We start from the raw sequence: 12,450 nt of genomic DNA on the forward strand, positions 1-12,450 counted from the left end.
GTGAATGAAATTCTTAATATAGGTTTAATATTCTGAGTTCGTCTTGGTACAGCTCCGTACCTGAAAATTATCACAGTTTCAAAGGTAATTAAGACCAGAGCGAAACATGAGATATAAAATATCGTCACGTTAACCGTGGTGTAATTGGCTAACGCGCCGTTGTACTGGAACGAAAAATTCGGGTTCATGTCCCGTCGGCAAGCCGTTGTATCTTTTTCGAAAAATGATATTTACGGCTTATGCTATTTCTTTCTTTGACTCGCTATTAGCATCCTAGAAATTGTTTTTGTTAATTTTATAATTTGCACTGTTATTTATGCGTTTTGGAAAAAATGGGCGTTATACAGATGCGTTCAAAAAAGAATGAAATCGCGTGAAACAACCCACTCTCTTGCAACTTTGAAAAGCTGCCATTTCTCTCTCGGTTGATTTTTTTGCATGAAATTTTTACACAATCTAGTTCAACTATCCAATTAACGCTCTACAAAATTTGAAGTCTTTATAAAGATTGGAAACAAAGATACAGCAATTCCCGTAAAAAGGGAAATTTGGAATTGCTTTGCTAAATTTGCTGTATCTTTGATAAATTTCATTCAAAAATCTTGAAAGTTAGTCCAAAGATGTAAAAATGTTTGATCTAGTACCTGGCAAAGTTTCATCAAAATCGATTAACGCGATCAAAAATAGTGCCGGGTAGAAAATGAAGTTCCTATCAATTTAAAACATTCTTTGTGATAAATTATGATTTTGTGAAAGAAAAAACCAAGAATTAATTGATTTAAGTCTGTTTCACATAGTACTGGTCGGATAAAATCGATAATTTCTCCGCAAAGAAATAACGTACAACAAAAGTAAAAATGCCATTTTGTAGGGTTTTTATTGCACTTTGGAAAAAAAATACATAAATATAATTCGTCAGCTTTTCGGATGAATTTTCGAACTTCTTTTGTGTTACCACCCATCATTTTTTGCACAGCACTGCTGGTAACCTCATTCGCCATCTTGTTCCACCACTTTTCCATTTGAGCGGGTATTTTCATGGTTCTGCCACATTTCTTCAGTTTGCCCTTAACTATTGCCCAATATTTTTCGATGGGACGAAATCCGGACAGTTTGGTGGATTGATACTTTTTCCAACAAAATCTATCTTGTTCTCCTTATACCACTTAACGACATCCCGGCTGTAGCGGCAGCTTGCCAGGTCCGGCCAGAACTTCACCGGACCTTTGTGGGACCGAATGAATGACAAAACCCTTTCCTGGAGACATTCTTCTTTGTAAACATTTCCATCCATTGTGTCCCCAGGGATGAAAATCTTAGTCTTCTTCACACAACTACAGATTCCTTGCCAAATCATCAACTTACGAGAAAATTTATCTGCGAAAACAAGCTTGAATCTACCCGCAACATTCCCTTTACGCTTCGTTTCTCAGCGTCCTGTTGGGGTGTTTGCTTGCATGATACGACCGCAAGCCTTCTCGCAAATAAATTCGTCGAGCTGTACTGTGGTTCATCTTGAACTTTTTCGCCAAATAACGCAAGGAGATTCCAGGATTATTTTGAACTGTTCGAATTACCTTTGCTCGCAGCTTCCGGTCATATGTTCCACTTTTACGCCTGGTTTGTTTTGCTCGATCCACCGTAAGGGTCTCCCGGTAACGTTGCAGCACCGAGTTTACAGTCGATTTTGGATATTTCAGAAATTTTGCGATCTTTATCCCTGACCACGTCGGTTTCTCTACGTGAGGGTGCAGAATTTTCTCTCGCCCGTCGCGTTCCATCGTCGATAACTTTTGACTGACTGCTTGATGAAATTTTCACCACTAAGTAAACAAACCATCCGGATCAAAACACTGTCAATAGATTCGTGATGTGACAACTAGGGGCGCTGCAGTAAATGAAAAGATGCGACCAGATTCTATGTGAAATAGACTTTAGAATTTCAATTAACATTCGTCTATCTGTCATTCAAAACTCAATATATGTATGAATGTATGTATGTAGTTGAACCCACCAGTGGCTTATAGGTCTTTCGACCCGAGTCGGTACAGGAAGTCTCGATCGCACGTTCAAATATTGTCCATGCTTAACTCACCAACAATATTTGCAGTGCAACCAAGGGGTCCGTTACCACTGGTTTGGGGTAGGTTTGACTCACAAAACTCTCTTCCGACTGTTCGAAACAAATTTAGAATTATGAAAAAGAACCATAGTATCCTTCTCATGATTCCATATTTGCCGAGATACTCCGGCTGGCTTGAACCAATCCATTGTATATCAGTCTCTCGTTCGCTTGGTGACCTATCCAACCCCCCACGAATCCCCTTGAATAGAGTTAAGCATTTTTAAATATATCAATATAATACATTTTATACATCTTACTTTTATACCATAAAGCTAAGTTCTTTTAGAAATGGGACACTTTCTTCTGTTAATAGCTCATTTACTGGTATTCGGATATTCAAAATTTTAACAGCATTTTGTTGCCTGTGAAAAGTACTATCAGACATAATTTTTCCTAAATTTTAAATTCACCTGTTTTTGAGAAATTTGGAATGTAAGAGAAAAAGAAAAAAGTTAGTTTGCACAGCTTCCTTCAAAATCCGCCATTATCAAATTGATAGCTGACAAAACCGTTGATTATTCAAAGAATTACTGTGTGGTGGAAAATTATGCAAACACTTCCAAAAATGTCCACAAAGTTCAAATCAAGCATTGGAGTGAAGCACATGATCGACAACTTCGGTAAAGGGTCATCAGGGAAGTCAAGTCTCAAACCAGAATTTTAAATTTTGACTAAGCTAAAAACTAAGTGTAGATCTCTGATATCTCCTAAAAATTTTCTTCCCATAAGCTCGAAATGTTGCTTAGTTATGAGGCATTCAAACCTAACCTCAACCAACAATTTTTTGCTAGTTCCAGAGCTCGTAAGCTGTATAGCCGGTACCGAGGCCATGAGACAGATGATTTCTGATGGCTGACAAAACTTATGAAAACCCCTATTTCAAACAAATTCCAGCGTTTAAAACCTATAATATTTCTGCTTTTGGCAAGATCCCTAGTATATTAAAGTATGTATTTGCTGGTTGTTTTGTAAAAAAGTATAATGGTTTGCCAAAATTCTGCTTCTGTGGAAAAAAAAAACAATTCTCAAAACGAAAACTTTTGTTTTCGTTGTTTTTAAAAGCCTAAAAAGAATAATATTGTATGTACCCTTCGCAACCTACGATCTAAACTAACCGATTATACTTTAAATTTAATCTCTTGGTGGTTTTACTTCGTTATTGCCAGATTTTGCCAGCCGAAATTCCATTAAAAACGCTTTAACTGGGACAAAATGACTGAAAAAAGTGTGCGCCGACTTATGGGAGGTACCAACAATAAAGTAGAAATTTTTGAAACAAAAAAAGATAAAAAAATTTTTTAAATTTTTCTAATGAATTATCTTAAGATTACCTTCATTTACTTCATAGAAAGTATTTGGATCAAACAAATGGTTTTTGAGATACACGCATTCGTAACTGTCCCATTTCTAAAAGAACTAAGCTTTATAAATAAAAATACATTTTAAACATCTTACCTTTTAACCATTTAAAAAGATACTTATCTTCAATCCATAAAAGACATCGGGAATATTTAAAAGGTTTGACTGATCGCAGCATGCCGAAATTGCTATAGCGATCGTCCAAACATAATTTTTTTTTCCTATACCAGCATGTTCACCAGTTAATTTAAAAATAACATTTAAAATAGTATAGCAATTTTAATGTTCATGCTTCCAACATGATGTCTTCATTAAGTAGCATCCAAGGATTTGGACTAGCAAACACTTTTCACTAAATGTGCAAAAATACAACCACAACCCTTCGTTTCATTCATCCATTTTTGGGAAGCAGCATACGAATTTCAACCAGGTGAACATGGAGTAACTTATCCATAAGCCTTGCCCATGGATCTGATTTCCGTGACCCAAAACACTCTCAGCACTTTAAATTCACAAAAATTCAATGGTATTCACTTAAATCACTTTTTTTTAGAAATATAAGATTTCAATTTTTCAGAGCAAATTCGAAGCAAACAAAAAACACGTGCTCTTCGTGTGACAGCCGCCTACTCTTTGTAATTCAAAACTCAGATATGAAAAAATATTCATGAATTCTCAATCTGAATTCTCATAATAATTTTTGATATAATAAATTTTAATGCGAACACGAAATGAGAATCTTAAGCAAATACTGGGAACAGAATTTCAATACAAAATACGTTTGTCGCTAAACGTAATCATATAATCAATATGCAGCAATCGTCTTTATTCCAAATTATATCCGAATATTAACAAATCGCTCACTGTTCCCTAGCAACAATTTGAAACCAAAATGATAACTCCAGTTGATGTTCTGGTTTTAAAAAATAAGACATATTTTGCTGTGGGTGACCCTTGGCGATGAACGTGTTAAGATTAGTTTTAAAGATTTCAAATCTCCGTTAAAGTTCACAGATTTTCGCACCTGTTAACAGTGTTAACTCAATTTCCAGTTCATTTGATTACCAAACAGAATAGGTATTTTTAGTTACAAAAATAATGTTTCTTCTGAAAATCCCTAAGTGGTAATTTATTCAAATTCATTTAAAAAAATTAATGAAATAAGAATATTTCAAAGATTTAGACGAACATAAAGAAACCGATTTCTTCTATGGATATTCCGTACTAGTTTTGATGCTTAACAATTAATTAGCTTTGCGGCAAATAGCGAATAGATTGAATTGTAATTGAATTTATGCTATTCGGATTAGCACTAAATAAATTGAGGAATCTTAAAAAAGTGATATTTGAGTAAATTTGGAAGAAACTTTTACATACTGAAGGCAAACCATGATAATCTTTGAGAATTTTACAGGTCCCGTTTTTGATAGCACAAAAACCCTATTTGCAAGCAAAAAAAACCTCCAAGTATTAGCACGTACAAAAAGCTCATGATCGTCGTCAAGCACACTTGAGTAAGACAGAGAAATCCAAAACTTCCATCGCGTGGAGAAATTATGCGGCTAACTTGAGTAAGAGAGCGTCACCCGTTTTTATGTGACGGGGACCTCCAGGAGTTTCCTTCGTCACCAGTGCACTATGGGGTAGATCCATACAATGAGGTGGCAAAGAGTTATTTGGTGTTTTGGACTCTTTTATGAATTTTGAAAGTTTTGTATGAAAATTACTATTTCTATTTATTTCTTTTGAAAGACGTTGATTAGACTTATAATTAAATTGATTAATATTGTCAAATCATTTCATGAAAATCAAGAGAAATATGTGTGAAAAGATTGATTAATCATGAGAAAAGATTTTTTATGATAAACCATCGTAAACATTGTTGAATTTTTACTCATTTATGGGTAAAAATTAACCATTTGAATAACATTTTTAACTTTATTTGAGTATAACTCTAAAAACGGTGCTTTAAGGTATCTGGAAATTCTTTCATTGCATTTTAAGGGCCGAAAACTAGATCTTAAAAGTAAAAAGAGTAGGATGCAATGTGGAGCTTTTTTCTGACATGGCTTCTATGTTTTTGACTAAAAAAAAATGTTTATTTAATCATTTTTATCATAGATCAATTTAGTGTATAAACGTTTTGAACGTTTTAAATGAAAGCTTTTTATATAAGCTTTCATATCGTGTACTTTAAAATTTAATAAAAAAATATATTCCATAAAACAAATGCAATTAATTTTTTTCGGCTTTTTCAGTCTACTGGGCAGTGAAAACGAATATTGTTTTTACTTCCGACGTTTCAGTGATTTACAACAAACAATATTCGTTTTCACTGCCCAGTAGACTGAAAAAAGCCGATAAAATTTTTCCCACTATCGAAATTTCACAGTCGAAAACAAAAATAATAATGTTTTTTCTTCCTCATATAAATTTTTCACTTTTTCAAAGTCTAATTTCTGTGGTGCGTTTAGTATCCAAGATAATGAGTTGAAAACTGGAATATATCAAATATTAAGTTTTCTAAAAATAATAAAGAAAGCGATTCGATAAAGTTCAGTTTTTTTTTATTTTTTGCAGCCTCAAACCCCAAAGTGCAATGATGTCATCTCTTCAGATTTTTTCTGCAGCTTACAGACTTTTTGGACTTCCGTCAGATATTTTTTAAGGCTTCCAGACTTTCAGACTTTTCGTATTTCTTCCAGACAATTCCAGACTTTTGGGTTCGGACATGAATTATTCTACAAAGCAGTGAAATTTCATAATGTTTTTGATAAAATAACTGAAAATGATTAAAATAAGTAACTGAAAAGCGTTGGAAAGATATGTATGATGGGTATGCTGCGAAGATATATGTAAAATATGGAGTTAAGCTTAGCAAGTGTATTGTCCCTACTAATACAATAGGCTCAGAAATTGATAGTATGTGATGGAATGGTACCTTGCAAAATGGCAATCCATACTTTTCCAGACTCTTTTTTGAAATCTTCCAGACTTTTTCGAAAAACAGTTGGCATCTCTGCACGCCACCCGATCGATATCCCAAGGTGACGAACGTGTTAACGAGAGTGCTTTTACTAAGCAGTTCAAAGGAAATCACAGAGATGAATATTTTCTAACTGAAGTTTGGATCAAAACAGATCTCTTAATACCAAATTCAGAGTGCTGACAACGAGTTGAGAGAAATTTAACAGTGGTGTAAAGATCTATACATTTACTCTTTACACCTCTTTGAAAACTACAACCCCGATATGTAGTTTTTACACGATTTTAGTTTTAATTGTTTCATAAATTGTATTTTATAAAAAAAAAAACAGGAAAACAGCTCAAAACGACACATGAGCTGCCGAAAAACAAGAGGTTTTCCTGAGACACGGGGAGATTGCTAACGATTTTCGTAGCACTTCATTTCTCCCGAAATTCGAAGGAATTATTTTTCTAATATTCAGGAACACGATCAAATTCAGGGCAGCGATTCCCTTCCCTTTAAAAATGGAAAAATCGATTTCCAGGCTAAGCAGATGCTACGCGAAACGAAGGCAGAAGGCAGTTGAAAATCATTTTTGTATGGAAACACGTAAAACACATCAAATATATGCTTGTTGTGTTCAAATATAAGCGCGTGGAGACAAATGACAACAACACCAATTTGTTGTACTTAGTTCAAGTTTTAATGTGATTCATTAGTTTTAAAAATTCACTTGCACATTTTTGCAATAAACGCTCGTGAAGTTGAGTAAAAATAAAATTTAAAGTTACAATAAGTTGGCTAAGAAACGTCATAGAATGTTTAAATCTTGTGCAAACCGTGTGTTTTAAATGCCTCAACAAATGTTCAGAAAATCTTATTCATGTATATCCTCATCTTACTATAGTTAAGTTCAAAAATTCACTATTAAATAACTTTCAAAAGAAAACCTTTATAACTCTGTTCTGAAAAGAGATAGAGTTTTGATGTATTCAACAAAGTTTCATATTTTCCCGTATTCTACAACTTTATAGTGTAAAGTAAAGCTCTAAAAATTAGTGTTTTCAATTTTTTTTATAGTGAACTCTGACTAATTTTTGATGCTTTCAAGTTATGAAGCGTGTTTGAAGAAACAAATGTTGTTAAGACACTTAAGAGATAAAATAAAAGACAGAGGCGCTACGAAAAAAAATCCACTTTTAGCCATTTTGGACCACAGTGCAGTGAGAAGGCATAACATTTTGTTTCAATAGAGCAAGTTCACTGGTGTTGGGAAAAAGTGGTAGAAATTTTTACACTTACGGCACATTTTGAAAACTTTGCCATGCGAAAACATTTTCAAGATCTGTGGCCTTCTAATTTTTTTACAACACGTGTTGTATTTTCGCATGCTGTGATGCAAAAATAGCAAATACAACGCCCCAAGATCTTGAAAACAGTTTTGCATGGTGAAATTTTCAAAATGTCAAAATTTCTACCACTTTCTCCCAACACCAGTGAACTGGCTCTTAGAATGACCATTCTTAAAACTTTTTATTATGTCGTTGAGAGAGTTTTGCATTGCATTTCACCAAACTGAGCATGCCTCATCTATGAAACAACAGCTTTGTTGGTTTTTTTGGGTTCCGGCACGAATTTTTTATCATAAACGATTACCAATCTTTTCAAAAAGTGCTCATTTTTTTTGTCGAAAAGTAAAATTGCAGCCAAATTTCTATTTTGCCAACCTAGTTCAAGCAAATAGAAATTCGCTGTAGCCTTTTTTATTTTTTGACAGAAAAAGGAGCACTTTTTGAAAAGATTTGTAGTCGTTTATGATAAACATTCGTGCGTAACCAAACAAAATCAACAAAGCTATTGTTTCATAGATGAGGCATGCTCAGTTTGATGAAACTTGTAAACCTATCCAATGCAAAACTCTCTCAAAGACTTAAAAAAAGTTTTAAGATTGACCATTCCAATGAAACAAAATTTGATACCTGCTCACTGGTCAGTGATTTAATCAGATCAATTTGACATTTGAGTGCTTTTTTTGTTTTCTTCTTCTGTTTTCCACCCTTCACCGAAAAAACTTTTCACATCAGCGCTACGTGAAAATATACATAGATTTTTGCCAACCTGAAAATCATGTGAAACCTACGTGAATTTCAGGTAGCAAACAGAGCTCGCGTAGCAAACAGATTTCACATAATTTTCATATGTGTTGTAGGTGAGCTCCATTTGAAGGGCATACCGTTCACGTAGATCGTACGTGAATGGGGATTCGTTCTGCTACATGCATTTCACATAGATTTTATTGAAATATGAACGTAGTGAGTCTTTTCTGAACAAATTAATAAAAATATTTTTGTTTTGCAGACACATTTTATTGTTTTGACTAATTATTATACCTCCACGTATTAAAAATCACACTACACTTCACTTATTTAAATTATTTCTCTCACAATACTGTCGCAAATTCATTTGATGATCCTTTTGGTGATTGTTGTCCGTGTTAGCTAGCCAATTCCAAATGCTGTTAGAAAAGGAAAAGATGTAATCAACAATCAAACAATAAACTTTTTATTACTTACGGAAAATCAGCTTCTCCATCATTCGTAATTTATTTAACTGCCAGCACCAACTGTTGAATGGAAGCCATATTGAATATGATCTGTATTCTTTCACATAGATTGTAAGTGAATAAGTTATTCAGAGCTACGTGAACATCACATAGAATGCACCAAATCCCTTTGTACTAGGTGGATTACTGGATTTTCACGTTATTCGAAAGTGTCTTTGTATTGACAGCAAACGGCTATATGAATTTCACGTAAGGATCAAGTGAATTTGTATTAGGTTCTAAGTGGTTCATGTAAGTCAAGCGAAAATTCACGTAATGAGCGCCTACGTGAAAATCCAGGTGAATTTAAAGTTTCCTTTTCGGCTGAGTGTTGAATGCCAACAACGGAGCCAAGGTTTTTTGATACACTAGGTTCTCCGACTTTCACAGTAAGTAGGCGAAGAGTGGGCGGGGCTCTCAATGAGTTTGTTTATTCTTTGCTCAGCTTTTCGGTGGTTTGTTGGTAAACAAAATCCATGAGTTCCGCATAGTTGCATAGCCTACATAGCCAAAATGGCTGAATCGGGAATTCGATATTCGGTAACACCTCCTAAATATATACACACCTTGAACGGAGCAATGAGACTATAGCTTTTTTGTTTCAAGCAGGTTAATAGTAGGATCAAAGAAATTTCTGTACGTATTAAAAAGTTCTCAAAAAATCGTTTTTATCGAACTTTAGATCATAAATTCACAAATATCAACAGTCATGAGTGTAAATTTTATACAATAGTGAAATTAAGAATAGATGTTCGATAGAACAGTTAATCGTCAACCAAAATTTTGGAATTTCTCTTTCAAGCTGTGAATAAAGTCAAGTGTACTTGAAGAAGATTTGATTTATTGAAATTGAAGGTACATTGTTAAAAAAAAAAAATTACAGTTGTAAACGGTCCAAAATCGGGTTTTCGACGAAGCTTCCGTTTGATATGGAAACAGAAGCATTGGCTCAGTGAATCCTTGTAGTTGAAGGCACGAGAAATAGAACGAAGACCTTTTTCGTCCATAATTTTCACTGGTCTGCCACTACCTTGCTTGCGAGCAGTTGTTGGGGATTTTAGGATATGGTAAACAGTGGAAACCGCCACATTTTTACTTTTGAGGTTTTGTGCTATATACTTTTAGCCGAGATTCGTAGTACTGTACAAATCTAGGCAAACATAAACCAGCAGCACTAATGGAACAACGTGTGGTAAAAATTTGCAATATCAGATTCATTTTTTTCAGGGATTTTCATTTCTATTGGATGATTCATCCCAATCCCTATCAGATTCGTGAATTTAGAGACTTCTTATGTACCTTGATGCCCTCTTCCTAAATTTTATATAGGCCTACAAAAAACCGTCAACAATTTTTGCCCGAACTTTCAATTAATTTTCATTTACAGCCCCGGTTCAACGCGATCGGATCCTCGAGATCACCGTCCTCAACACCATCAACAGCATCATCAACAGCATCATCAACTGCAGCATCACGAATCTGCAAGCCATTGGTCAACTCAAAGGTAAAAAACCATGAACATTCTAGAAAACGCTTCAGTATCTCATGACCTTCCATCAACCTTGAACTAATTCAAAATTTCCCCACTTTTCTTCCGCACACCGGAAATTGGCCATCCCTCAGAACTGCCTCTGGCATCAGCCCTGTCAGTGTACTGCCGGAAATTGACAGGTCCAACTGGTGATTGACAAACCCGGTTGGGACCTGTGTAGCGTAATACTTATCATGATCTCTTCGTAGTCATACGTTCTATGATAATTTATAATGTTCTGTTTTGTTGAAAGTCCCCAGTGAATTATTTTCTTTCTGTTTTGCTTTGTTTTTGCTTTTTTTTCTGTTGAATTGCAACGTCAAAACGACAGATCTCTATCGGTGCACATTGCTGCGGTCAAGGAAAGCTGCACCGATGACGAGGTCATTCTGGACGATACCAATGCCTATCACGATGGAGAAGTTGTCATCGAATACATTGAACTGTCGGCTGATGTTGATGATCCTAGTATTTTTAGGGAATGTTTAATTTAGAATATACTCATTTTATGTAGGTTTGTACTACTCAATCGTTTGGAATTTGGAAGGCAAAGGAAAATTTGTACTGAGTTCTACGAATACATTAAAGGCGGTGAAAATTATGCAACAACTTTCATTTTCGAAAGATAAATTCCCTTCATAAACGTCACTCGATGCTAAACGGTTTATTGCCTCAACCATCAGTTTAAGCAACTCTAACATGGCTGATAAGAACTCATTGCTACCTAGTTAGCATAAACGGCCTTCGATGCGGGATGACGCTTCCCTCCAAACCAGCACCAGTGGCATAAAATGTTTTAAAAGTCCGCTCCCAGATCTCGCGTCAACTATTCCATAACCGATTGTCGACAGAAAAATGTGCACCCGTGTGATATCGGTGGTACTTTTGCTGTTTGTGGTGCTACTTTCGACGGCTTCTTCATCGACCCCAACTCGGAGTAATTCCCGACAAATAGAGCTGCAGACGAAACCTCCACGAAGAGGACGTTTCCTGGGACTTCTTGGACTCCTGACAGGACTCACCCTGGTCGATTCGCTGGAGGATTCCGATTCGGTTCCGGTTCATCGAGCTCCCGCCGGTTCGGTGAAGATTAATTTCGGGCGACCGTACATGGAATCGTCCTACATTCATTACGCGTACAATCCGTTCTACTATGGGGCGGTCCCTTCGATAAATATCAAAATTCCCTTCCACTCCGAGGGGGATCATGGGGATTTCGGCGGCGGAGGAGGGGGATTTGGTTCTGGTGGTTTTGGAGCGGGTGCTTTTGTTGGTGGAGGCGGAGGTGGTGGAGGAGGAATTGGAGGACATCATGGAGTTGGTGTTATTGAGCCGAGACCAATTCTTGGCGATGAACCGGTGAGTAGAAACGGAAGACTTGTTTTGGTGGCTGGTAAGCGAGGAACCTCGAATTTGTTCTGGGAAGTTCTTAACAAAAATAATAGGTTGAGCTAAGTACCTATTGTAGCGGTCGCACCATTTAAAATTTTGAATTGGATAACTGTTCGAATCTCGAATCGTAAACGCCAAAATGTATGCAACTAAGCAGTGAAAGCACTGAATGTTCCCATCCCTTAATCGAAGCTCATCTCGAAGGGATGAGGGTCAAGCTTACTCCCCCAAGTCGACCCATAGGCTATTTCAAGAGGGTTGGAAAGAGACAGGAAGACCCGAATTACGGACCAATAGCGTGCGACTTATCCAATTTTAAGAATTCCCGAAGATTTTCTAAAGATGGATCGGGAAATGACGTACTTCCGTTAAAGTCGTACGCCCGAGATGGCTTTCCCTAATCTGAGGATACATCTTACAGAACACTTTAATCTGGTTCGTGAGTGAGCACGGAAGTGTACTTTTGATCGCGT

At 35.9% G+C, this 12,450-nt stretch overlaps 2 protein-coding genes across 4 annotated transcripts in view; both read left to right on the forward strand.

Moving 5' to 3' along the window:
* Positions 1-11,186, forward strand: part of LOC129744371 (prominin-1) — a 36,908-nt gene extending 25,722 nt beyond the window's left edge. For 2 of the 3 annotated variants that reach the window (XM_055736866.1, XM_055736867.1), the window contains exons 7-8: positions 10,442-10,558; positions 10,917-11,186. In XM_055736866.1, coding sequence (XP_055592841.1) covers positions 10,442-10,558; positions 10,917-11,079 — 280 coding nt within the window. In that variant the 3' untranslated portion in view covers positions 11,080-11,186. Of the gene's footprint in view, positions 1-10,441; positions 10,559-10,677 lie in introns of all 3 variants that reach the window. The other variant, XM_055736868.1, reaches the window with a different exon arrangement.
* A 239-nt stretch (positions 11,187-11,425) lies between these two features.
* LOC129744375 (WAS/WASL-interacting protein family member 1-like) overlaps positions 11,426-12,450 on the forward strand; it is a 31,601-nt gene continuing 30,576 nt past the window's right edge. Inside the window, exon 1 of the mRNA XM_055736875.1 lies at positions 11,426-11,944. Coding sequence (XP_055592850.1) covers positions 11,441-11,944 — 504 coding nt within the window. The 5' untranslated portion in view covers positions 11,426-11,440. The remainder of the gene's footprint in view (positions 11,945-12,450) is intronic.

Source organism: Uranotaenia lowii, chromosome 2 (assembly GCF_029784155.1).
Source record: "Uranotaenia lowii strain MFRU-FL chromosome 2, ASM2978415v1, whole genome shotgun sequence".
Lineage (NCBI taxonomy): Eukaryota > Metazoa > Arthropoda > Insecta > Diptera > Culicidae > Uranotaenia > Uranotaenia lowii.